General features: G+C 35.9%; 1 protein-coding gene across 1 annotated transcript in view; it reads left to right on the top strand.

The window, feature by feature from the left end:
- LOC124167051 overlaps positions 1 to 27101 on the top strand; it is a 158849-nt gene that overhangs the window by 53717 nt on the left and 78031 nt on the right. The window contains exons 3-4 of the mRNA XM_046544829.1: positions 4019 to 4232; positions 19112 to 19289. Of these exons, the coding sequence (XP_046400785.1) occupies positions 4019 to 4232; positions 19112 to 19289 (392 nt within the window). The remainder of the gene's footprint in view (positions 1 to 4018; positions 4233 to 19111; positions 19290 to 27101) is intronic.

Below are 27101 nucleotides of genomic sequence, written 5' to 3'. Positions count from 1 at the left end.
GAATGCGATTTGGGATCAAATAGGAAAAACCTATCCACACTTCCATCCCGCTAGAGGCCCACCAGGGCCGGCTACCTCGAAAATACGATTTACGCTCTTTTTTAGATATGCCGGTCAAGAAAGCTTATTTTTTAATGCAGTTTGCGGCATTTGAAAGCTTATTTAATGGAGCAAGTGTCCAATTGTTTTCAAGAATTTTCAGTGGGAAAAGAAGTGGCGTCTATTTGAAAATTTCTAACGCATGTTTTCATAAAATATTTTTGAGAGGACCACGAAGAAAAAATGTTTTCCGGAAGCGTTTTTAAATACCTTTCGGCTAGTGCATCGGAAAAATTTTAGGTGGTGGAAAATCGCGAAAAAAAAAGAAGAATATGCAATTTAGGCTAATTTTTCCAGTTCCAGGGTCATTATTTTAAATATTTGACGGATTTATGATCCATAAAGTAAAAATTTTTTATTACCAAGTCCAATTTTATAATCTTTTATTCTTAATATAGTACATTTAGTAGCGGCGCGCCAAGGGTTGAGTACAAAAATAAGTTTATCCAGTGGTGAGCAAAAGCGCCCTGTTAACCAGAAGTTGTCACTACTCAGCAGCAATTAACCAACCTGATGGCTTTGACAAAGGTTATTTTTTAAACCGACATATTTAGATGGTGATCCCTAAAAGAAGAATAGGTGAGCAATGTTCCTTTTACAGCCAATACAACTCATCTCTACACAGAAATTGATTGTTTTAAGCACATGCATTCTCTGAAGTTTGCGGATAAATTAGCCACAATATAAAAACTGCGGAGAGTTCTCGGAATATTAAATGAATTTTTTACATTGCAAAACAAGGTCGAAAAACAAAGAAGATATATTTCTCAGACGCAATTTGGGAATATAGACCTAATATTCCTTTCCACACCCCCAAAATGTTTTTTTGGCGATGGTTAAGGTCCATTTCATGACTTAAGTGAACAATTTGAACATTGATCTTAATTTCGTTGCAAAAAATAATATCGTGGTACTATTACTTTTTGTTTTAATCAGTGATAGAAAATTGGACTTCAAGGATAGTTTTTGTCCGTGAATAAGGCTTGTAATAGAATACGTGACCTAATTTCCAACGATCTTATTCTTTTCTCCTATGTTTTGCAATGTTTATTCCAATCACTAGGAACATTTTTACCTTAAACCTTTGTCACGTGGATTGTTACTAGTGAAAACTCATTGCTTCTTGAAAATTTAACTGAAAGATGCCAAATGCTTAACACATCTGATTTCATTACCATCATCATAAAATTTTCATTCTCTTGTTAAGATTAGTCTTGAGCACAAGTTAAACCGTGGAAAACGTGTGCCGAATTGACATAGATTTATGTCTTAATACGCACAATAGTCTCCAGCTTCATTGCTGAATGATTTCGTTATGCAGAAAGTCTATGATATGAATGATACGAATAGCATAAATTTTTCAATGGAATGAACTAATCGATTAATAGTCGTCATCGTAATCGTCAAAGTAATCCTCAATGTTCGTACGGCAGGTCGCTGGCATTACTTAATCTTCATTTCAGATACATTTTATTTTTTAGAATTGAAATCAATCGTGCAAATCCAAATAGTTGATAATCATCGAAAAAAGTGGTGTTGTGCGGGATACTTATGGGTAAAAAAATCTTTTATTCCTAAACGAACGTTCAAGCGCACCCAGGCCGCTAGAAGAGATTATTTTCCCATTACTGAGGAAATTACGATGGGTTTTGTAATCTTATTATCTGATTCCGAGTGAGTGATTTGAGATCATTATCTGCAATAGCCTATTTGCCTGATCCAAAACGGGCTCGAAATGAATCCTATCACAAATCTCACTTCCGATTTGAAATCTATTTCCCCGAATTGTCCTGGATTCGGAGAAAGATTGGTGCCGATAAAAGAAATTCTTTCTACAATTCGAAGAGTTTTGCGCAACAAAGTTTTCCACTACGCGTAGCACAAAACTGCACTTTTCAAAAAGGATACAGTGATTTGCATTTTATTTTAAGAATAATAGGTGCGTCTTCAAAAGGATTCGAAGAATGAATTCCAATGCCATCCTGGGTAAGGGATCGAGGAAAAAGGGAAACATAAAAATTGAAGCAGGGGCCTTTGATGTAAGAAAAAATAAAAAAGTTAAAATATGCACATTTCTCCTCTCCAGTTGACACGAAATGTATGAGGTTTAAATAAGCGTGGCAATGCAATAAGACGTGTGCTTGAGAACATTTTATCTCTGTGGATGACGAAATTAGCATTTTCCGCAGAGTGACTTTCGTGACAATTTTCCATGCCCGGAAAATTTCATTAAACGTCAGTGAAGAGCGAGGGAAATAATACTTTATTATGTCATGTCCTATTTACACACATTGATCTACCTTTAGCTTGCCCAATAACGCTGCATTGCTTAACTTTTAATGTAAAAATTAAGAAGGTGAGTATTCGCAACATACAAAACACCAAGCAGTGGTCCTAAAGCAAAGAAAGGTGGTCAAAACCCTATTTTTTGATCTTTAATGAAGAATGTTTATAAAAAATGGTATTATAAAAAATATTACCTACCGTGTATCCCGTCAAACATGAACATGTTGAGAGCAAAACAACGCGCAGAAAAGTCGAATTTCGACGAAATAATGTAAAGTTTGTAAAGTGACTATGCCTGCGGTGAAATTAGTTTCAAGACCGAGAGAGCTCATTAAATAAGACATTCCATAGGGTATATATGCTAAATAACAGGAGTAATTGCACGAGATATTATAATGCATGCAAATAACAGTGAAGCGAAATCTTAAAACGTTGAGGGACACAACAGGTTGAAATATTTAATGTGGTCTGGTGAACAAGGAAAGAAAATTTAATCTCATAAATGAAACTATCATAAAATACTGCAAGGTCAAAGTGGAACTGATGTACATAATAATTCGCACCTATAATCCCAAAGTCAATAGGAGTCAATTAAAAATCGCTATTATTCAAAGAGAACCTATGATTCAAGGAACCTCATAGTGAAGGACAGGGACTAAAATGTAATAGATAAATCTAGTAGACTAGATAAAAAAACTTTTGGGCTATGTATGAGAAAATATACAGAGGAGCGAAGAAAAAATAAATATCCTTCGTGAAGTCCACTTCATTAACGCATCAATAATACTAGAGAGTCCTCTTCTCGTTTATATATTACACAATTACCGAAAAATGTACCAAAAACGTTGACAATGGAATAAAAATGACTAATTTACTGCATGGACCCCAAAGTTAGGAGTTTCGGATATTTAAGGGTAAAAGTCACCCAAGAATTGGCATAAGGATTTCACACATCTAGATAAGAGAGTAATTTACCTGGACGTCTTGGCACATCCAAAATGTTTGATTTAAGGTTGCCGGAATGCAGCACTTAGGATTTGACCAGGGACCGTTTAATTAGCTGGTTTTAAATGGTAAAATTTGAAAGGATCTTCTTCTTTTTCATTAATTTCATAACTAAGGTAAGTATCAGTCGTATATCTGTGACCCAAAAGGCATTCATAATTCATCTTTCATTTCCTTCATAAAGTGATATTTTTCATTAAGAATGGAATTTTTCAGGTAACTCTTTTAATATTACAGCTGGGTCAATTCTTTTTTCTTTGAATACTTTATATGGCTTCTGATGGCGTGAATAAAATATTCTGACCCAAGGATCTCATTCATCCACAATGATCAAGTACAAAAGCGAAAATAATTTACTTAAAAAGATATTTCATTTAATCATGTTCACCCTCATATGAATTTGACACAGAAAATACCTCAGCAGAATAATGACTATTCGCCGTCCTTTGAAGCACCTATGGTTACGCCATTGTCAAGGTAACCGAGAAACGGGGTTTGTGTGACCTACTCACGGTCTGAGAGTAATATGAAAATATGCCTTCTTCCGCTAACGCCTACGCAACGATGTGTCTCGGCTCTTGGCGTTATTTACGGATTCTTCTAAGTATTCTCTTTCTTTTCACCGCAGGTGTCATGGGTACGGCGAAAAAACGGAGACCTCCAACTTCTGACTGTCGGCCTTCACACATACAGCGGGGACTCGAGGTACACGATGGAATTCCAGTACCCGAATAACTGGAGGCTGCAGATTAAATATGCGAACAAAATGGACGAAGGACTCTACGAGTGTCAAATATCAACCCATCCGCCTAAGGTCATCCAGATTTATATGCATATAAACGGTGAGTTCAAGATAAATTACATAATATTTACGTTCATTGGTGAAATTTTCTATTTTCTATCAGTTTCTGCATTTACCATGGGAGTTTGGAATCAATAAACCACACAAAAATCTAAAAGTATGAATTACCAAATATTCGATAAAAATGTGACATTAGAGTTAGCATTTTTTATACTTATAAATACTCATTATTCCAATCACCCGGAAAATTAAACCTAGCAATGAATAATTTTAGTTCGTATTAGCTCCTTAATATGTATAAACTCTATTGGTGATGTAAAGCTTGAATCATGCCTAGGCATATGCAGTGGAGAGCAAAATGGGAATAAAATGAAAGCAGGTGTGTCTCTGACATTTTTATTATTCAAATAGAGTTATTGGTACATGAATTATTTTCTTCATTTGGTGTCATAATGCGGGTATATATGCATGGTATTCCACATTAATTTTAAAAATCTATGGCGACATGCATTATTTGGTGATTTTTCGTAAAAACATCCAGTCGAATAATTGGCCAGAATAACTAATTTGTGTAAATATTTCGAATATATGAGATCTGGAACCTTCGCCTAGCGATAATTTATTAACAAAGAGGTATATGACCAAGGCTTCACAAAATATCATTTAAATATGCTTGTATGACTGTAAAATAATGTAAAAATACGAAAAGCACAGCATTTCAAAATAAATTAAGGGCATAATAAAAAATATTGATTTCATGTGACAGATGCTGGTGTGATGCGTCTATGATGACATGAATATTTTAGATACCGAAGTAAATATCATCAAACACATTCGAAATTGGAGGAAAATAAATGAATAGTTCGAGCGAAATAGCCTGAAATGAAAATAAGGAGACTAAAGAGGTATTTACTTGCCATGATGTTCGCTGTAATAGGTGGGTAAGGACTTGACTGAACTACTTCGGGAAGATACCCGTTCCTCTTCAAGTTTCCTATTTCAGTATCTTTAATTTCTAACTGGACCAATTACATATACACACACCATCAAGCATGACTCTATGTCTATTGATATTTAGTACCCTAGAGAACAATGCCATACAAGTGTGTAATCTTATCCGTTATCGTTTTGTCTGAAGTTTCAAATTTTATAAAGCGATATAGGTACTATAACAAACAAACTTAATACTATGCTTTTCATACCTATTCATTAAATTTGCCACCCAGAAAAGTAATTGCAATCAATATGAAACGTATTAAATCCTTAGCATATAAATAAATGCCCGCGTGGTCAATTTTTCAAAGATCAAAGTCAATACTATCTTGCCAATGGCCTATTTTTATGGTAATTTATTATATAAATGTACATCAACTCACCAATCCCTGAAAACCATCTCAGAAGGCGTGTGACGGGAGGTGTTAGTGTTTGTGATGCGTCGGTAGAATGCGACCAACTGTCGCGTGCGAGATCTTCTGTGTGATTGGTAGAAGAATTGGATCAATTCGGAGAATGGCACAGTCATTTTGGTCATTCGCAATCACTTATTATAGACACTGAAAACTACAAAGCATGGACTCAGATGGTAGTTCTCCAAGCCATAAGTGTCTCTCTTACCGTCCGCGAGTGGCGGGAACTTGAAGGAGCTGGATATTCGCTATGAATGAAAAGCATAGAAAATAATTGACTATAAAAACAGGGCCCAGAGCAATGAGCGATTCACCCAAGATTTCTTTCACATTTCAGGTAGTTTGAGGATCGGATTTTGACCGTAGCACGGTGTAACAGCGACTAAGGGCGGGTTTGCCGCCTCATGAACCGAGTAAAAGATATGGGTTAACAAAAAAATTACCGACAGGTACCAAAAAGAGGGCGCAAATCTTTCAATGCTACATAGAAATAAAGCCCACAAGCGGCGCGAATACCAAACAATAAGTTTTCCAGCTAACATTATTAACACCGTGAGACGAACCAATATTACAGCACTGAATTGCTATTTATTTTCCCTTTCTCCATTTATCTTGCGTAATTTGGTACTTGAATCATGTAGGTCATGATTGATATCGATATTAAACAATCATACACTCATACCGGTCGTGTTTATATGCATGAGTAGTGAACGACATCGGTCGTGACCGGCGATGGATCATTTGCGATTCATTCACTCAAGTGAATAGTGAAAGGTGATTGAAATTACTAAAACCACTGATTGGCCCATTACTACTTGACACACTAGCTATTACCCTGTATGGAAACCATGTTAAAATTACCCTACGGTTACCGAGCATTTTTTAAAACTTTTAATTGCTCCATCGAAGAACGGATTCTTCTTCCAGTTCCTTCGGTAAAATATCTCTACTGACGCATACGTATTGGATAATATTTGATTATATTACTTCATTCCTTAGGTAGAAACTAGAAGGAAGTTGGTAAAATAGTAAACTATTAACAATCGGCCTCCACTATAGAAATCCAGAAGAAATAATATTCTGGTAGCTAGAAATTTGTGAACAATGTGAGTTAGCTGTCGTTACATAATACAGGGGGATTAAGGTTATCGTCATTAATCAAACCAATCTTCCGGCTGAACAAATGAGTCGGCTCTCTGTTCCACATAGGAATACCGAGAGAGACCCGAATTTCAATCTCGGTCAAGGCAAATTATTATTTTCTCCTCATAATTTTCGCTCTTTTAGTTCATTTCGGGTGTATCCGTCGGCTGGCTAGTCAGCGGTCATCCCTTGAATAATGAGCTTTAATATTCGCAATAACACATATTTTACACGGTCTTTATGGAATTGAACTTTTTTCCATGAAAAAATAATGTAGATCAATGCGAAAAATCGCCAATACGCTTTGGCATAGGCCTTAAAGTTACTATATAAGCTAATATGTGGACGTGCTAAGGAGAAAACATGAGTTAAACGAATGGTTGCCTTCAGGAGTAGCTTAATTGCTCACGTTTTCCATAAATTTACCTTGTAACTTATTCAGAGTTCGTCGCCCCCATTATACACATTAATATCCCAATGCAGGGGTATGATGCTATTAGTCACGCCAATGTAGTCATACCCCAAACAGATGTTTAATCATAACAGATGCCCCGTTTTGACTTTGCCATAAACCGATTTATTGGGTATTTAGCGTGACTATTGCTCTACCCACAACGCAGAGAGCGGTCTCGTCATTCATCAGGAAAGAAAGGAAGTTATTCACACCCAACGGATAGCATTAAATCGATACATCAGTTAGCAGAACACACCGAGCTACGGGTGTAGATTGGAAAACGGCTTTCACAGCGCTGAATATTCCATTAGCCTATCGTCTGCCTGGCCTAACTGACGCTAACAGCTCTGATTGACCCTTTGCATTGATAATGATTGGCATTTTGAATGCTGCCCTATTAGCTCACCTGACCTCTTGATCCTGATCCATTTAAAAATCATAAACGATTGAAATAGCTAGATGTGGGTGTTATTATAACCGAATACGAAACTGTGATACATTTCAATTAAAATGTAAGCAAAATAAAATCTATAAATGTTTAAAAGAAATGAATTAGGAATTATTTTAGAACTTAAGTATATGTGGAATGCATTTTAATAGGCATATAATTATTTTTTAGAAGAATTGATTACAGCTTGGTAATTTAATATGGATACAAAATTTACTAGTGCACACTTAAAAAGCAAAAAAAAACATTGTGTAATTTCTAAAAAATTTTGTTTCAATCAGCACTCGACAGACCAAAATACTGCGCGTTGAAATTGATCTGATCTCAGATGTTTGCTTTTAAATTCAACCGGCTAAATACACCATATCCGCAGGTCAGCTATATATTTTAACGCTCATTGGAAGTCCGATAGTGTATGTTTAAAAAAATGAGATTTTAGCGGAGGACATTAACAATTTTACTCCCGGAAAATAAGGGCGAGCAGATTTTTCTAGTTTCACCGTAAATTAGGGGTGAATAAAACTCAGGGTCATCATACGAATGGTGCGGTTGTGAACATGATTTTAATGAAAACAGAATTTCTTAAAGTTTATATATTTTTTTAATTTTAGAACTCAAAGAGTAGTTTTACATAATTAATAAATTTCAATATGCGTGAAATTATTTGCTAGTCATTAGAGAAACCCGGCGTCAACATTAGCTTACTCTTAATGAAAGGAGCCACGGGGACCACGGCTTAACCTCCCATCCTCAAGGCACTCAAGCAGGAATCTGAAGAAGCTCTGCCCTCTTATCCCTACTATTTTCCTATGAATTATTGAAACCACACCATTCTTTCATGGTAACCCTGTATATTAAATAACTTTCCCCCAAAATCTCAAGGCACCGAAGTTAAATGTGAAATATATACGAATAACCACATGTCACATATATATGTCCCCCAAATATGAGGAGATATTAAGAACAGTTATGGAAAGTGGAAAATTGCGAAATAATAACATCTGAATATGGTGTAAAAACAAATATTTGAAACTTGGACATGTCAGCGATGGAGAAGATACGATAAAATCGGAGAGACATTTACGTCATCCTTGGCAAAGGAAAAAAGTACCTCGTGGTTGAATGATATAGAAAGAAAGATACACGCATAAGATGTGAAAAGGAAATAGAAAAGGCTCCAAAAGCAACAAAGGGGATATTTAAACATTAATAATATTAATTATTGTTAAGCAGACCGTGCGGAAAAAGTACTCTATGGATCTGATAACCATGTAAATGATAACCATGAAATGTAACGAAGAAGAGTTTTAGAGATAAAATTTAAAAAAATTAAAAAAATTGCAACACAACTGAAATATTATGATTTTTTACAGCAGACTTAGTAACCTTTCCAAATGAAGATATACTTTTAACCTCTGCTGCGTGGTTTGAATATCCACATGAAATGGTTATAAACAAGAATTGACCCAACCGATTATTTTCAAAGCCAATGAAAGAATCTAAACGGGCGTACCCATACTTCTGGGATCATAAAATGCCCCAGTTTCTGAACGGATGAAAATATATTGCAGAGCACGTCAAATTAATTAGGGAAGGTCTCTATCCACGAGAAACTACATGGGTAAAATCGAAAAATCTCAATCAGATATTTTATGAATACCATTTATACCTCATAAATGGACAAATTATTATTATAAGTAGTTGACCTCACAAGCAGCGTAATTATGGGGTAAGGGGATATATCACCAAATTGATATTATCATCAAATGCTATCCACCGAGATAAGAGAGGAAAAACATCTTTATACGAATTGTTTCAAATACACTGCTGCAACAAAAATACGTACATTGGTTTCAGTTTTCATAAACAATTATTTTCTTCGAAGGATTGAATGCTACCTATTCATTGTGTTCTATGGTTGTCCGGGGGAAGGTTATCAAGCGGGTAACCTTGAAACACATGCTACGGAATATACACTGTAACAAGGGCATGGTGCTTATTTGCACTCGTGCTCCAAAAAAAACAGATTTTTTCACCAAAAGCAATTTTCCTCAATGAAACCGGTGAGAAAAATAATTTCCATATGTTTTTCAATAAATCATCAAAACAAATACTTACATGGTTTGTACCTTGCTATTATACGCGCGCTATGAAATTTTCAATTCAAGGTCTTGTTATGAGGTATCGGACGACATATTTATTGGTATGTAGCCTGGTCATAACATTCCCGCCATTCTCAATCTCCACAACATCAAGCTATCCAATCAAACGCAATTTCCCAACAGGAAATGATGACGAAAAAAAGCATTTTCCGAACTTTTCTGAATGGCAAACTTCTAATCACAAAAAAACACATTGCCTGAGGTGCATATTGCCAGAAGTAACGCCTCCGTCTAGTGCAACTGATTATTTGTGTTATGATCACATGTTTTGGATACGGGCATGGACTGGAAATATTCCAGGGCATTGCGACATTCGCGGGGGTATCCTGCGGGGGGGGGGGGGGCGGTATACAGCGTTCCTAGACAAAGCTAGAAACTAGGCCACCGTTTGTTGGAAGGAAAAGGGGTTTCGGTTAGGGATCAAATTTGAGAGTGGAGAGACTAGGAAAGAAGGCGCCACTACATGGCAATCGGGGAAAACACCCGCGGATCGTGTCTGCGACGGTATAAACGCAGCGATCGAATGTGCTTCGGGAGTGTCTGCCAAAATTCCGCGCCATTGAATTTCGAGCTTTGCGGAATTAGGTCTCGGAGAGTTGTCGGGCAATTAAATGGGGAAAAAAGTAAGACAGAGAAATAAAAATAAAGTAATCGCTTCAGCGGAAGCGTTTATTTTATTTTTTATTCATGGGGAAAAATTTCACAGCGAAAAAAAACGCAGCGTTTTCAATGACCGCCGGAAGCTCCTTATATTACGTACTTTATTGTTTAAATACGTGGAATTATGCCAGGTATGTGAAAGGTCGTTACGATAGTCTTGTTAGTGTAACTGACCTCTTAGATAAACTCGGATGGGAATCTCTGTCGGACCGTAGATTGAAAAATAGACTAAACCTTTTACATAAATTCAAGAGCAGTGTCTTTTCTGACGAAGTTAACCTTATCTTGCGGACGCCAACAGGCTACGGAAGATCAGATCATATAAATAAAATAAGAGAGATAGATTGCCTGAACAGACAGATTCCGAATGTCATTTTTTCCTCGATCAATAAGAGATTATAACGGCAGCAATAGACCTCGTAAATAGATTGCATGACTTGTAGTGTAGCCTACTAACCTATGTAAAACTGAAAGCATGTTTCTGAATTTCTATTCTATATTCTATTTCTAACAGCATATAGTAGTATAGTTTGTTATTATACGGGACGTTTTTTGGACGGTGTGGTGTGCATGTGGGAGTCCAAATGCATGCTGCATGCTGGTGATTGATCACCCCCTGCCAAACACCCTAGAGGTGGCTCGCAGGGTATTATGTAGATGTAGATGAACTAGCGAAAAAAGTGTAAAATAAGTGCAGCTATGCAACATAAACGACACACTGGTCTTTTTATGATGAGATCCTAAAACAGTGAGTAAAGTAATAAATATCATGATCTCTTTAGCACCTACATCATAAATTAATGTAACTACTATTTTATTCATTTAAATGAATGATTCCTAACATACAATCCCATTTTTTAAACCCTATCCAAATTGCTGTTCAGTTAAGATTATCTTGAGTTTTCATTATATGATACATTTCAGTTCCATTCCATTCGAGGAAAACAACCTGGATATGTCTTTATTCATAAATAATTCCAAACTATTAGTGGTAACAGATAGATATATATTCATGTGATTGTCTGCATTTAATTTATGTACTAATTAAAAAATTTATTTTATGCAGCAGAAAGATTATGAATGATTTACATGTGATTATTCGTTTGTATAGAATTACCTTCAACATAAAGAATGCATTTTCTGCTTTAAAATTTGGAAATGACATATGGTGTAGCAGACTTACCCCTGTTCATACTCCAAAGAAATTCCTTCGTAAAGTACACGGTGTCATTGATAACCCTGGCATCTCAGCGAGGTATTGAGCCAAGCAGCCGCTTAAAGTTGATAGCCTTGCTCTGAATAACGTAATCTTCAGTGGCTGCATCCTATGTTCGAGTGTTCAGTTGGTATAAATTCACGGTATTTCACTTTATATTCAGCTGCAATAATTGGCTAGGCGATGTGATGGATAATTCTTCCATCAAGTCTGCTTTTCAAATGTTACAGCCACTTTTTCAGGAATTAAAAGAATCAGCACGCTCATAGACGCTTTGCATGACTGTTCCTTGGGAGCTTTAATACCTTTTTTAAATGCTGGCTGGCAAAATTTTTTGGTTGGTAAAACATTTTGCATTGCAAATAACATGGGAGCCAAATTGTAGCCACCATTTCATCTAAATTATGTAAATATTGCAAGTATGGGATGTAAGCTGCTGCTCTATATTTTCACTCGAATACATTGTTGGGCTATTATTCCAAATTCAACACTACTACTTTGGTTTGCCCAGTATTCAAATATTAATTACGATGGCTTCAGAAAGAAAGAGAAATTGCTGTCCAATTCATTATCTTCAGGTTGGCTGACTCACCAAATGTCACGTAATCACTACACAATATCCTGAATTTAAAAAAATGTTTTGTAAATTTTCGTTGAAAAAGGCTGTAAGGATCACTATCTTCATTTTATCTCGCCATTTGAGGGCTCAATAACAATAACGAGCCGACGTTTTTCACTATCCAAATCTATAGGTAAATCAATGAGGGATCAGTAGAAAAACCAAAATATATAAGCAACCGTGTGGTAATCATAAAGTCCACCAATGAAAAAACGCCGCGTCACCCCGGGAGAAGAAGGTCGGGGAAAGACGACGCTAATGAACGTTCAGAGACTAACGCACGGAATAAGTTTGGATGTCACCAGGACGGATTCTTGAATCACTCACGGGAAAATAGTGATGCCAATAGACGTGTTAATTAACTCATGGAAATAGTCGCTGAATCAGTAGGTAGGTTACTGAGAGCTCGCAGAAATTCACCAAGTGAGGGGTCTTTAAATCGGTGGACGCTGTTGAATGGAAAAGGGCGTGTTCACTGCTATTGCAGGAAAGTAGAGTGATATTCGCGAGGTTACATACATACGTAGGGTCCGACGTAGTGCCATATCCACAAAATTGGCTCTACTAAGAAGTGTGAAGTCCGTAAATCCAACGAATCAGACACCAGCCCAGAACTGTTTACAGTGTGATTGGGCACTATTAGGATAACTAATTAAGGTCACATCAAACAAATCTTTATGAGAAAATGCTAAGCAGGAAAGTGAACTGAGAACATAATACGTGCAGAATAATTTACCTAAGTATATTAATGCATGCATCAGATACATTAGTAAGGATACCAAAGTTTACTTGGTTACAAGATCATAAATTAATAATTTTATTTGGATAAAAACAGTTCACTTAAGAGCATCAAGATAAAATCATTTTAAATCATTATCTGTTAAATAAAATTTACTGTATCTTTAATCCCACTGATCATTAGGAGAAACGCTAAAAAATATAATTAACGGGAGAGATACACATTTATAAAATATTTTAATTTATCGAAAGTTTAATAAACGATTTTAATTTCTCCTGGTGAATGCTGTTGATGAATTCTTCTCGGGTTCCCAGCCAGATTAATTCTGTCGTATAAGCCGACGTTTCGAGAGAAGACTTGTCTCCCATCTTCAAGGCCGTATTACACTTTGAAAGTCCAATTTCACACCTGGCATAGGACCCGAGAAGAATTTATATAAAGTTTGTTTTCTTTGAAATTATATAAACTGAGGCAACGAGTTGCCTTTTAACTTTAACCAGACGGAAAATCTAAAACTGTGTTGCAACTCTTACAATTGCTCATGGCCCAAGCTAAAACTTGGCAAAAAATTACGTTTCGATAGGAATAAAAATACCCGCACTGGGGGGAGTGAAAAACACCAAAGCGGTATTCAAACCCGTGGCCTATAAATACGCAAACCACATAAACCGACTGAGTACCCTGGTTCATTGTAGACAGTGGAATTTCGAACCTTTTCTAACGAGTACCGAGGATAAAGCATACTCATCAATACTTCGTGTTTGATAAATCTAAGGCTATGATATTGATGAGAAAATCACTGAGAATTTTCGTTAGCATTAAAAATGGTATTGCTCATAGTGTTAGAAATCCCATAAATGTTGAAAAAATCTGCTTCAAAAATGATTAAAATTTTAATCGTTTTAGTTGTAATAATGTTTGTTGAACCAATTGGTACGTTGATAGGTTTAAATATCTTCACTAATTATTATGTTGTTACTTCCTTTTTATTTAGGTGCACTTTTTGCTATCATGAAGAACATATTTATGATTAATTGCGATAGGAAATACATAAACAACATCCCTACTCAAATTTTTAAACCAGATAAGCTCAAATATCCTAAGAATTGCTTGTGTCGCTCTGAACTCGAATATTGTGTAAAATGTTGTGCTAAAAAATCGGGATCAAATACAAAGGATGTAGATTTTTGAAAATTGATTTGCATTCTGCATGCCGACATCTCTCTTTTAATCTGCAGCCACCTAAATAAATTTGTCACTCGGAACTATAAAATTATATATTCTATCCTCACATTTCCCCTTAAACAACCTAATTGCGAAAATACATTAATAGTCTGAAATTTTAATTGATGAGCTACATTTATCAGACTAAAATCATTCAATGTAAATACAATTGGAAAGAGTTTATTAAACACTTGGTATCAGCGGGTCATTTTTAATTACATCCCATCTGTCAACATGTCTGTGATGATGAAAACGCCGAATCGATACTAAACCAAAAAAAGATGCAAGACAAATAGCATTACTAACAAGCATAGAAAGATATAAAAAATTTCATAAAATTAATTTCTTTAACCAAAGTTAGTGATAAAAAAATATTCTCGCTTTTTTGACAGCGTTTAGGTAAAATAACACAGGTTCAGCCAGGGAACTTCATAGAGATCAAGAAACCACAATCATCTCTTCAAAGAATGAAAAAGGTTAAATAATCGCGAACGCCAGAATCCTAATCATGCTTAATATATAATTCCATTTTCTTCAATTACGCTTAAGTAATCGGTAGAGCAATGATAGTAGAGAAAGCCTTGTTTCCCTGCCCGTGAAAGTAGAACTTCTTTAAGAGTGACGAGTCGTCATTTACCTTAAGATATAGTACTTACTGCACGTGTGCATTAGAAGAATTCATAATCACATTCAGATTCTAGCTATATATCAGAATAAATAGCTTAAATGAGTGCAAATATATTCCACTAAGTAAATATATATGTGTATCAAATCTGCACAAAATTATTTTATAAACATTTCGCACGTTATAGAGTGGAGTGTGTAAAGTAATGCATTTTTAATCAATAAATTCTATAGCCTTCAGCTTCATATTCATTATTTTATGCATTAATTGTTAATTACTTATAAAGTGCATATTTAAATCGCCCAATTGCTGATCGAAGTTATTTGTCATTAATAATGTTAAATTTATACTTATTAAATTTTATGCGCCGATATCAAATTCACGTGTGAAAATTAGGGAAATGGGAACGAAAAAAGATAAATTATTAATTGGAAGTGGAACGATCGCATTGCATACAAAATATATATAATCGCATTAACCGTTTTACCATCCAAAAAATAACTTATGCACAGATGCAACTTTCAGGTCATTCATAACAAAGAGAAAATAATTTAACATTTAGCTTGGCTATATAAGGTGATGTCATTGCATTTGATTCAATTTCAATTTTCCCAAGTCCTGCTATAAACTGTTGGCACCTTGTGTAATAAAAATTATGACAGCTTCAAACTTTCGGGAATATTCACGTGACTATGACAATTTAATCGTCAAGGTACAAGTATCCGAGATTATTTTCATTAGTTAATTAAAGTTCTGGATCTGAAAGTCAGAGGAAGCGAATTGTAATTTTGGATATTTTTAACTAATCTCTAGTAATTGTCAAGAATAGGCATTTGAAGAGGTTCTACTCGAAATTTTCACCGCTAGCATTAAAAATGATTTTGTTTTTGGGTTTGAGTTAGTGTGGTAGCTAGAGTATTGGCTTAACATCCCTAGGGCCAAAAATCAATTCCAATACCAACGATTTTTCACGAGCTGCATATCCCCTGCTTCAGTCTTGTGTGGATGACATCTAAAGTGCAGCACTCCGCCCGTTGGATGGGACGTTAAACCATGGTCCCTTTGCCGTATTTCATCAAAAGAGAGCTAATGATGCCGCCGCCGGGCTCCCTACACTATTTCCTATTTGTTCGCCAGTTGCTTCCTCTGAATACCATAAAATAATTCTTGAATTGCGCTTCTGTAACCAGTAGAGAAATGTTGACAGTGAAATATTCGTTTCCCTACCATAGAAAATAGGTCTTATTCAAGAGCTGTGAATTACTGTAAAATAGAATACTTGTTGCTTGTCCGCATAAGAATATTTCAATACCTTAGGCTGTTTGCAGCTATATTTAAGAATAAATGGCTGAGAAAGTTTCATTGCAATTATCTTTCACTTAAAAATTTACCTCTAAGTATCAAATCTGTACCGAAAAGGTGCTAATACTATTTTACAAAAATTTCGCACATTTTTTAGTGAAGTGTGAAATATAATGCTTTTTTAATTAATAAATCTTATATTTCGTAGCACAATATTCAGTAGTTTATGTTATTAATAGTTAATCATCATTCTAATTTTTTATTTCACTCTAAAAATAAAAGGAAAAAACTTAAATAAATATCCCTTTCATAATACCCCTGATTTCACCCACCCTTTTTTGCCAAAAAATGATAGGAGCTCTCCTAATTGATCCGCTAAGGAAGCGACGCGTAAAAGAAACAAAAGAAAACACCGCGGCGTTAATGTCTAGCGCAGCGGTTTTTTTTGGGCGGGCTCGCTGATGGGGCTAAAGAGAGCTCAGGGATTTGAAAGGGCTCATTATTTATTCCCTAATTCACAAGTAAACGGGTCATTACTAAATAAATAAAAAATTTCCCCTCGTCAAGAGATGGCGAGAATACCGACAGCCTAGTATGGATGCTTACAAGATTAATAACCACTCGAGGTGAGCCAAAATGATGCACGAGGTTCGGTGAGGAGGAAATGATAGATGGCGTTCTATCATTCAAGGGGATGGAAATTGGCGAGAGAGCAGCGGAATTGCGGATAAAATTCCGATGTACTTGTTTGTAGGAAAAAGAAACTCGATCTGATCGATCCGAGACGGGATAGAAATATTAAGAGCGAGCAAAAACAAAAAAAATATATAACGTTCACTCCCAATAACTTATTCAACCCAATGGTTGGACACGGTATTTTATGGTCGAGCTCAACCTAAGCTCGGCTAAGGCACAGTTATGAATCTTACCTAATCAGTGTGGTATGGCCATTTCTTTTCATTCCAATATCTTATTTAACCTTCACTCAGCGATTCGACCAAAATATAATTATATACGGGCAAGGGTAGAGCTCAACAAGACAAAATTTATCTTCACTCACTAATTTGATTCAAATACTACTTCATATAGACTTGAGCAGAGATCAAACCAGAAAAATCATTCGGTGAGTGAATTCCTCACATGCAGAGTAGGGTTGGCAGATCCTTTCCCTGGGACATCTTACTGAAAGTATCCGAAGGCGAGAAATCTTCAGCCGAGAATTGAATCGCGGACGCTTAGGTCACCATCAAGCACTGTAGCCACTGTGCTTTCACGCTCTCTTACAGAGTAGGTATATAAGTAAGATTGCAGAATGACCTAGGCGTCGACGCACCCTATCGATCAATACTATCAATCAAGATTAAAAGACTATCCGGTTGCCGAGAAGAAAATTGAAGTAATAGGAACACGCTTCTAGCAACATCATAACCTTAAACCTCATTAACTGCTTCAGCCAGAAGTTTGTTTGAATAGGTTAAGTTAGAGCTCATCCCAGGCTAAGGCACTAATGTACGAATATTACTCCTCAAGATTAGGGCGTTTCCCTGGGCTTCCTGTTCGAGGATATTCAAATATTTCTCCCGGGGTCATAACCCGGAATCCCTCCATCAAATACTGGCTACCGCGGTCCTTAATCGCAACATTGCAGTAAATAAAAAAATACATTGTAAAAAATTACGAATAGGAAAAAATCAATAGCCTTTACCAGAATATGGAATCCACAAAGTTGTGCCAAGAGCTCTGACATATAACCTATCAGAGTTTTATACTCCTCTACTGAATTCTGTGATGCACTTGGTAGCTTAAGTTAAGCAGTTAATCTTCGTTTCGGGTTGTCTGTCGATTAAAAATATTTATCCTCCGCGGAAAAACTTTCCCCACTCAATGCTTTCGGTTGACTCAAGTACGATGTAAAGAAAACTCCGTAAATCTCACCTTTTGAAATTATGCGGTCAATCCCTTGAAAAAAAAAACTTCATAGGCTTACTATATATTCTAATTTTATTATGAGAACTTCACGCATTTGAGTAAACTTTTGATCAATAGAAGAGTTCAAGTTTAGATTTTCTTCCAAATTTGCATTTACAGCCAGATACAGGTCATCCCCGTACATGTAAGGGTCCTTTAATTACACTATTCCAGGTTCACACTCGCTAAATATGTTATAATTTTTCAATTTTTTAAATATAATTTTTCAAGTATTCTATTGATACACTGCGCTTAACGTTGGCCTCCTTATTGAGAGAAAAACTTTTATTCGTGATAATTAAATAGGCCATACGCAACTAAAGCACTAAACTGATGAATTGATTTTTCACAAATTTTAATCCAACTGAGCATTATTTTCATTTTCATATATATATATATTGATAAAACAGGGCCAGAATCCCGCGTTCGAAAATTGCATACCATTTTTTCATAAAGAGATAACGCATACCACTCTCATAACGTGAATATTTAGGTTACACCTTATACAATTGAAATTACGTAACGCAAAGAAGATCCTTATATTGTCTCTCAGTATTCATTATGAACAGCACCAGTCTTGACACCCCTTTGATATTTTCGATGCTATATAGGGGTTGTAAAACTGGTGGCTCATTTATTTTTCTCCTGAAATATGAAGTAAGGTGCTGCGGTATTTGAGCAAGCTAGATTATTTTAATGTCTTAACATTTCATAATTTTTCACTTGAGCTAGTAATGGTTGCATGAGTCCCATTTAACCTCTCCGGTAACGGTTACAAATTATCAATCTCGTCATTAAATAAATGTACTTTTATGTGGGTACATGAAATACCTGACGATTTCAATTGAGAAATATTCTAAAATAATATTTTCGGGGATCTAAATTTCTAGATTTGATTCATTTTTCAACCAAATATTGAATTTTATACAAACCATGTTTTTTTTCTTTTGCAGCTCCGGAGGTGCAAATAATCGACGAACACGGACGGCCCCTGTTCGAGAAGTACTACAAAGCAGACAGCACCATTCAGCTGACATGTATCGTACGGCACGTGTCGATGACGTCATCGTACGTGGCATGGATTCACGGAGAGACGGTGCTAAATTACGACACAACGAGGGGAGGAATAAGGTAAGAAAGCCACAGAAAGTAAACTAGAAATCATTCCATCGGCCCCTCATGCTTCTTCAATCTATAGGCATTAATAACACGTATAACTCCCATTCAAAATATCATATCTTATACTATACTAATAATTGATAATATACTATAATAATTGATCCTTTCAAATTCCCATACAGAAAATTGCTGTTCCAACTACCAATCCTATCACCAATCACCAATTGTTATACATACTCAGGCAGCAGGTCTGCACGTTTGGAGTAATGTTTTGCTTACATCGTCTCTCTGCTAATTGAAATCTTAGCAGAGAGGCGTTAGCGCTTTCTGGGAATAGAATTTCAGATCGGTATCGCTATCAGGAAGTAGTGCGAAAATTTCCCTTTGGATAGGTCTTCACCTCACCTCTATTCTGAGAGCTCTTGAGCTTCCTCGTACGATTTTTCCTGTATTTAAACGCATTCACGGTATATTTTTCATAGGTAGGAGTTAGAATTTGATGCAGGGATTCTCTTCCTTTCCACAGCTTCTGCTGATCCACACATATTCAGAAGCCAATCTATCAAGATAGAGTTTAGACACTGAGATATTTATTCTTTGATAAAACTATTATAGCAAGATCGTAATGTAGGCCAGTTTAATAGACAATGAAATAATGCCGAAAACATAACGGAGAGAAAAATTGAAGGAAAAATCTCAGGAAGAAACAAAGGACTAGCGTGTGGTTGGGGGAGATGGAAGTTTATCCAAGGTATCCAACCCCTCATTACAATGCCTTCCTTTAATCATTAATATCAGCGTTTATTTATGCTGTACCTCCTAAATTCATTAAACGGAGTAGTAAGTATGAATAAGTACTTTCTGAACTACACCAAACAATCAATATCAGTTCAAAAGTAAGGATTTCCTGTGTTTCGTTCAAACGTACATCCTTTATTACAAATCCCTCTCTTTTTTCATGAACTTCCTAAATTAAAAATATTGTCAACCGTGAAGACTAGAAATGAGGAAATAATGACGAGCAACTATCATCATTTCGGAATGATCTTACACAAGGTTGGGCCTGAAAATATGGAAATTGTTATAAATATTTCTAGGATAACTGAAATGAATGGATAGCTTAGAGATGAAGGAAACACTTCCTATTGTTATAAATAGGATATTAATTAAATATCTGTTTGAAATGATTTTTTGTTTAAATAGCATAATTTTTCCGCATTTATTACCATTGCACGCACCATCAATCGAAGAACTTTACGAAAAATCAACGAAAAATCTTTACATGCTTCGAAATATTAAAGTAGACATGAGACGGCTCTGTTAAACTGAGCATTCAATGCACATAATACAAAAATATATGCGATAATTTGGTGCCCTTTTCAACTGAAAACTCATTCATTGCGTATTACTTTCGTCGTTACATATTTCTTAATCAAATCAAGTATTCATAGTAGTTGGGAAGAGGCAACTTAGCAGACAGAAATCTATGTCGTCCTACATTTGATGCTCCGCTTTAATTCAAAAGTTTTTTAGATTCATCTCATTTTATATTTTGTATTCAATGTAACAACTTTTTGCTGTTCCTCTTATGCATATATACATTTTAATGAAAAATAGCTCTTTACACTGAAAAAATTGCAAATTCAAATATAAATTTTCATGCATTAACCTGATAAAGCCGCAATGTTAAATTTTATTCAAATTTTGAAAAGATAAACATCATCGAAGCCTATTTTATCTCGATTGACTTGGCAATGATCTATGAGCTCTTAGCTGGCACTAAAGATAAAATATTCGCAGATTATATTTTCATTCCATGTATACGTTGTTTTTTGAGATACATGATATTCTATGCCAATGCAAAATCCCCATTTGTAAAATATATCGTGTCTTGAAGAGGAATCTTATCCAAGGGAACGAAATACATTCTACATTATTGTGCTAGCTGGGTAAGGACTACGTAAAGGCTTCCTTAATCTAGTCAGGTAGGTTAGCATCCGTTCACCTGTTCTCTATTGTTGGTTGATACTAAGTCAATCGAAAAACAAGTTTTAATGATATTTCATTTTTCCGATTTTTATAGATGTTTGGCTTTTCCTTTTTTTCGGGCATACTCAATTTAGCCAATTAGTAGTTTAAATTGATTATTAAATGCCTCGGTGCAATAAAGCATCTAGGAATATCGTAGGATAAGTTGCCAAAAATAAAAAAAATTGCAAAAAAATCTAAAATATAATCTCAAATGCACATTCCTTTGCACTATTTGCGTGTATTCGAAGAAGAGGACGTGTGCTAGACGAAGAGAGATTGAGAATGCGATGGGAGAGAGCAATTTTATTTTAGACCAGCTCCACGGGGAAGAGAGGGCAGGCCGAGTTCCGTGAGATTCTGGAATCGTGAGCACGATACGGTCCCGGCCTCTGTATGCCCGAAATCGGGTTTCCCGGGAGACATCCGGCCGCTGCCTCACTGTGCACGTTTGCACTGCAGACGAGAACATCCGGGCGGACTTCGGAGTGCGTATCATACATCTAGAGTACTACACTGAAGTTGGAACCTCCAAGCAATGATCAATAAACGGAATAGGCCACCCAAATTAATACAACATTGTACCATTGTAAATCATATATATTATCACAGTAAGATCTTTTTCTGTCATTCCGATAACGAGCCGATATTACTACACCAACGTTCAAAGGTAAGTCATCATTTTAAACGCAGAATCACCGGGTTCTGACGAAAATACAGTTTCCATCTTAAGTTTCACTATTTACCCATTAATTTGACTTAAAAGTTTCGATTTTTCCAAGTATATATAATCCTAGAGGTATATCGACTTCACTCATTTTTTTTATTATTAACTTCAAAAAGAGGTTTAAAAATACGTAAAATATATAACTGAACCAAAGAAACGTAATACACGCCAGCAAAAATATTAAAAATAAACTCTAAGAAGCATGTGATTGACGTTAAAATTTTTGAAAGAAAACAAGAATTAAGAAAGTACTTTGTGATACGCCTTCTGTGTTTAAAACTCATTAACACCGGTTCCTTAACATATCGTATTTATTGCCTGATAGCTTGAAAGTGCCAAATTCTCGTACGTGTGAACTCTTATCTTGTTATAGCTAATTACTCCAGAATTTCCAAAGTGATATTTTTCAACCAAGAAAAATAATGAATAACTTATTACTGCTGTTACCTCCAGAACTTCCACAGTGGTACCTTTCCTTTTGGAAAATAAATATTTTACGCCTCGTACTTTTCAACAGTGAAATTATTAAACTACTAGCCCAGCAAAAAACTTCCACTGTCCCCGTAAATTCGCTAAAAATATTATCTGCCCACGTATCCATCATCAGCCATTATTGTGACGTCGGGATCCCTCAAATAATAATATAAACTCCTATACAATCTCAATTGTCATTTCACCTCTTAATTACACGTCATCATCCTTAAAATTTTCCTTTAATGATCTCCATTTTATCAACAACACATAGCAACGTTCTTTAAACAAACAATAAACAATCTAAAACATCAACCTGTAAAAACACACATAAAAATTTAAAATAATACTATCAAAACCAAAGTAACGAGCGAAAATGATTTAATAAAGTTAAATAAAATTAATAGGAATGGAGCTGGACCATGCACGACGTTACCCCATATCCATACATGACAATAACATGTTCCTGATAATTTTTGTATTTAATAAAATCTCAGAATAAAAATGCCTCCCATCGACAATAGGCGGAACCCATGAACTACAATGGGAATGACTTTAAATTTTCCGCTGACACATGCAATGATGATGTATCTCCGCTGGAACCTCCTGTTTCCAACTGTACGCAATTTTCCCCAATTTTCCACTCTACCACCTTCATCTTGACAATTCCAGTCTCACCTGTCCCCAATACTACCACTCGGTTTTGCGTAAAACGAGTTAGAGACGGAATATCCTATTTGACAGTTTTTGCAAAGCAATGTACATTATCCCGGGGATACAATTTTAAGCATTTTCCTATTTGAAATATATTAAAGTTGGATATGTTTGACGGTCCCCGACTGAATTCATCTTGACTTCAATGGCTTAAATGCGCGGTGCATATTGACCAGCAATCCAGTCATTACATATTAGTGGTCATGGCATGGTGTTATGTGGTCAGAATTAAGCTGAGGTGAGCAATTTTGGGGTAAAAAGTGTGTCATCTACTTTGAAATCTGGCTATTTGTTTCACTTATTTATATAAGCCAATCGTGTTACAATTGCGTGCTCAAATGCGTTGCAATGAGATCTAAGTTTTCTAGTCTTTTTGAATTTACACTTATATGCGCTTATGGTGTAATATACAATGAGCATTCAAAGTGTCGTTCAAATAATTTTTATTACAGGTTAATGGTTTATTAAGTTGCTTTATACAACAATTATTATTACTATGGCCCCGGTGAAAACCTCTACTAGTTGCTACAAACGGTAATAAAATATGAGACTTAATTTTAATACCTCTCAGCTGATGGCATAAAAGTAATTAAGCAAATGAATATGTCCGAAATTCCAAGAAAAATCTTAAGTCCACGGATAATCAGCAATTTTAACAGCATTTACCATATTTCATTGAATATTAAATTTAAAGTATTGCTTTCAAGGAAGAAAAAAATAATATGGAAGGAGATGAGTGATTTATTTTTTATTATCAAGCTGAATATGGTAATACAACTACATAATGAAGCAATAATGTTTTAAAATACAATTAATGCGTGAATTAAATGAATAGGATATAGAAATTAAAGACAGCATGCAAAGCACTTTATAAACAATTCATGCTATTTACCTCACAAATCGTGCAGCTTGTATCTGAGAATCAGTTTCCACGTGCGTTCAAGCGTGTTTGTAATGCAGGGAACCCTAAAAGCCAATATTTGCGCGGCTAATTAACTGACCCTAATCCCGAGTGTATCTGATACCTTTGTTTTTTTTATTTTTATGTATTTGCCAGAGATTTTAAACGGATATCGCTTTCAAAGCTCCTATTAGCCGGTACTGGAATTTGAGCCCGTATTGAAAGCCGAATCTCGCAAAGAGAACGCAGGTTATATTAATTCATTCATCGAATAGCGGCAACCAATTACAGAGTTTTTGAAGCTTCATTTGGATTCGTTAAAAAAATGGTAAATAAGCTCTGGATAAGTATTTTAACTTTCTGCACATGCCAATGAAGCCATAGTCAACTCACGAGCAACTGTCAAGTCTTACCCCCGATATAAAGTTGCAGGAATTTTTGCGAGGGGTGGAAAAACAGCCTTTTATTTTTGACCTATGCCTAAGAAAAATATTTCACTGAATTTATCTCTAGTGTCATCAAATTGTTTGATCAAGAATATTTCCCGATTATTGTTAATCTTTTGGGAAAAATCAACTCCAGGGGAGTATCTAATGGGCATCCTGGTTTCACCAAATCCACCGTTGCGTTGGTATCCTGGCGTCTTCTATCTTATCTTATTTAAGGGCTCAATCTAGACCAACGTAAATAGAATATGAAAAATTTTATACGTAAAGAGTTACGTTTACTCACGAAACAGGATATAGAACTACATCACCAAACCAAGGGACATCTATAAGACATTAAAATAACTTTAACGGTACTAATTTTGACTAATAATGCGATTAGTTACAAAAATACTAATTGTAAGTCGCGCGCGATATGACATCAGACTGTATAACATTCACAGTTCACTTTCGGGCCCATAAATTTATCATTCAATTTAATCAAACTGATCTAATCACATTGTTAATTGTTCTGGATAGGTATCCGATGTGTTGGATTCACGGAATTCTTAATTTAAAACAATTTTATAGTTACGACATTGCGTCGAACCCCACAGTTCGTAGGTCACTTAACCAATGGATATTAGTCTCCTTTCCTGCAATGGCAAATTATATGCTAATCGATGTTTTCACGGCTGATTTATTAAATATATTTAGTCTTTCGAAAGCGATACATTCACTCCGATGGTGATGATGGACTCAGACAATGAAGCAACAGATTATCCGGGCTTGACATAGCAGCATAGTAAATGATACACCAAAATCAACCCAGAAATATTTAAGAATGAAGAAATACATGCGTTTAGAGTGAAGCTAAGATCAATAAATATTGTTAATAGTGAAAGAAAACAAATAACAATGAAAATTGGAGAGTTAAGACATGGTGACGTGCAGAAGGAAAATGATATGTGCTTGAAAAAGGGCATCTTTTTAGGGCTCGTTGATATGTGTGATTTTGACTCCGCAAGTGAAGAGATTTTTTAGCGAGGTTGTGTTGGGTTTGCATAAGTTTTCTTTGATATATTAAATGACTCAAAACAAATCATAAGGGGAAGCTGCCTGATAAGTGCGACTCTGAAGATGAGAGAAATATTTGTTAGAATGGTGTTTGCTTGGTATGACTTGCAGGAGTTGACGGAAGTCATGAAGATGTTGTTCAAGCTTTGCATTGATTATCCCGAATAAAATCTGTATGTTATTTGGCTAATTATGAAGAAATATTTACATAATGAGCATATTTGAAATGAGAAAAATGATTTTCGAAAATGCTGCTATCTTGTGAAAACAGTGGAAGAGTTCAATCTCAGCATAATCCTGGAGGAAAGTGTCCTTAACGCAGCCTTTCAAAATTTTAAAAATATCAAATTTGTCGCGTGACTCTAGCGTCTACTCAACCCAGAATCAATCCGTGTGTCAAACGAGTATATCGGTCACTATGTGGATGCCCTACCTCGCACGACATTAAAAAATACTTATCGGAATAAAAATGAAAAAGCTATAAATCAATAATCCTGGAGAGAAATGAAATCTGTGTGTGTGTTGGCTGGAAAATTTTTATTTGCAATGCGTGAGGAAAGTTTTACATATTCAAGCAGTAAAAGTGATGTCGGAAATTTTAAATATGTAAAATAATAGAATGACTCCAACTTCTACTCAATCAGGACTTGATCCGCATGTCATACGATTATATATTGGTCTGCTTACGACTACACCGATGCCGAGCACGCACGGCATTACTGAACACTTATCGGAATAAAAATGAAAATTCCGCGTATCCCGTCAAGAAAGAGTGAATCCTCACTTTTATTCGCTGCTGCTGATCTCACGAAACGGAGATGTCCATTCTCAAGGAATTCCCGAATGAAAAGAGGAAGCGTGAGGGATGCTTCACGAAATGTTCACTCGCGAACCCCGCATCGCTGCACCTTAGGCGGAATCACGTTCAAGAATGAGGGAAACCCCTCAATGTCCTCCACCCTACGGATTCAATAATGCGAGAGCTCATCGAAGGATCCGCGTTCAGGGTACGCCTTGCGCGCATAACGGTCGGAAATCGACATATTTTTCATCTTAAAATGGATACGTAATAAACCGTTGACCTCCTTAAGGTGTACATATCATCCGCTGCAGAGGGTATGAGGGTTCTGGGCGAACCCTTCGAAGGATACAGCGCACCGGGGCCGGGAACCAAGCCCGTGGCTTATACGCCCGATCACCCGGGGAGGGGCTGGAGAGGAAGGAAAAAGGGAAGAGGCGCCGCCGCGATAGGAGCCCGTCGACGCCTCTGAGAAAGGAAAGGGACGGAAGGGACGGGACGAAGGAAAAACACCCCAATGCTACAGAAGCGAAGAGGGCCTACTATTAGCGAAACCAAGCATACGCAATTAATGTGCCAGCGATTAAAGTGGGTTTTCTTATGAGGAAGAAAAATCCATCGATCAAATCGCTAGATATCATCCGCTGCAGTTGAAATAACTGTTTTTTTCCTAAATTTTTGA

The sequence above is a fragment of the Ischnura elegans genome, chromosome 10 (assembly GCF_921293095.1).
Source record: "Ischnura elegans chromosome 10, ioIscEleg1.1, whole genome shotgun sequence".
NCBI lineage: Eukaryota > Metazoa > Arthropoda > Insecta > Odonata > Coenagrionidae > Ischnura > Ischnura elegans.
Note: the sequence above shows the minus strand (reverse complement) of the source record. Positions and strands in the feature narration are given on the sequence as shown.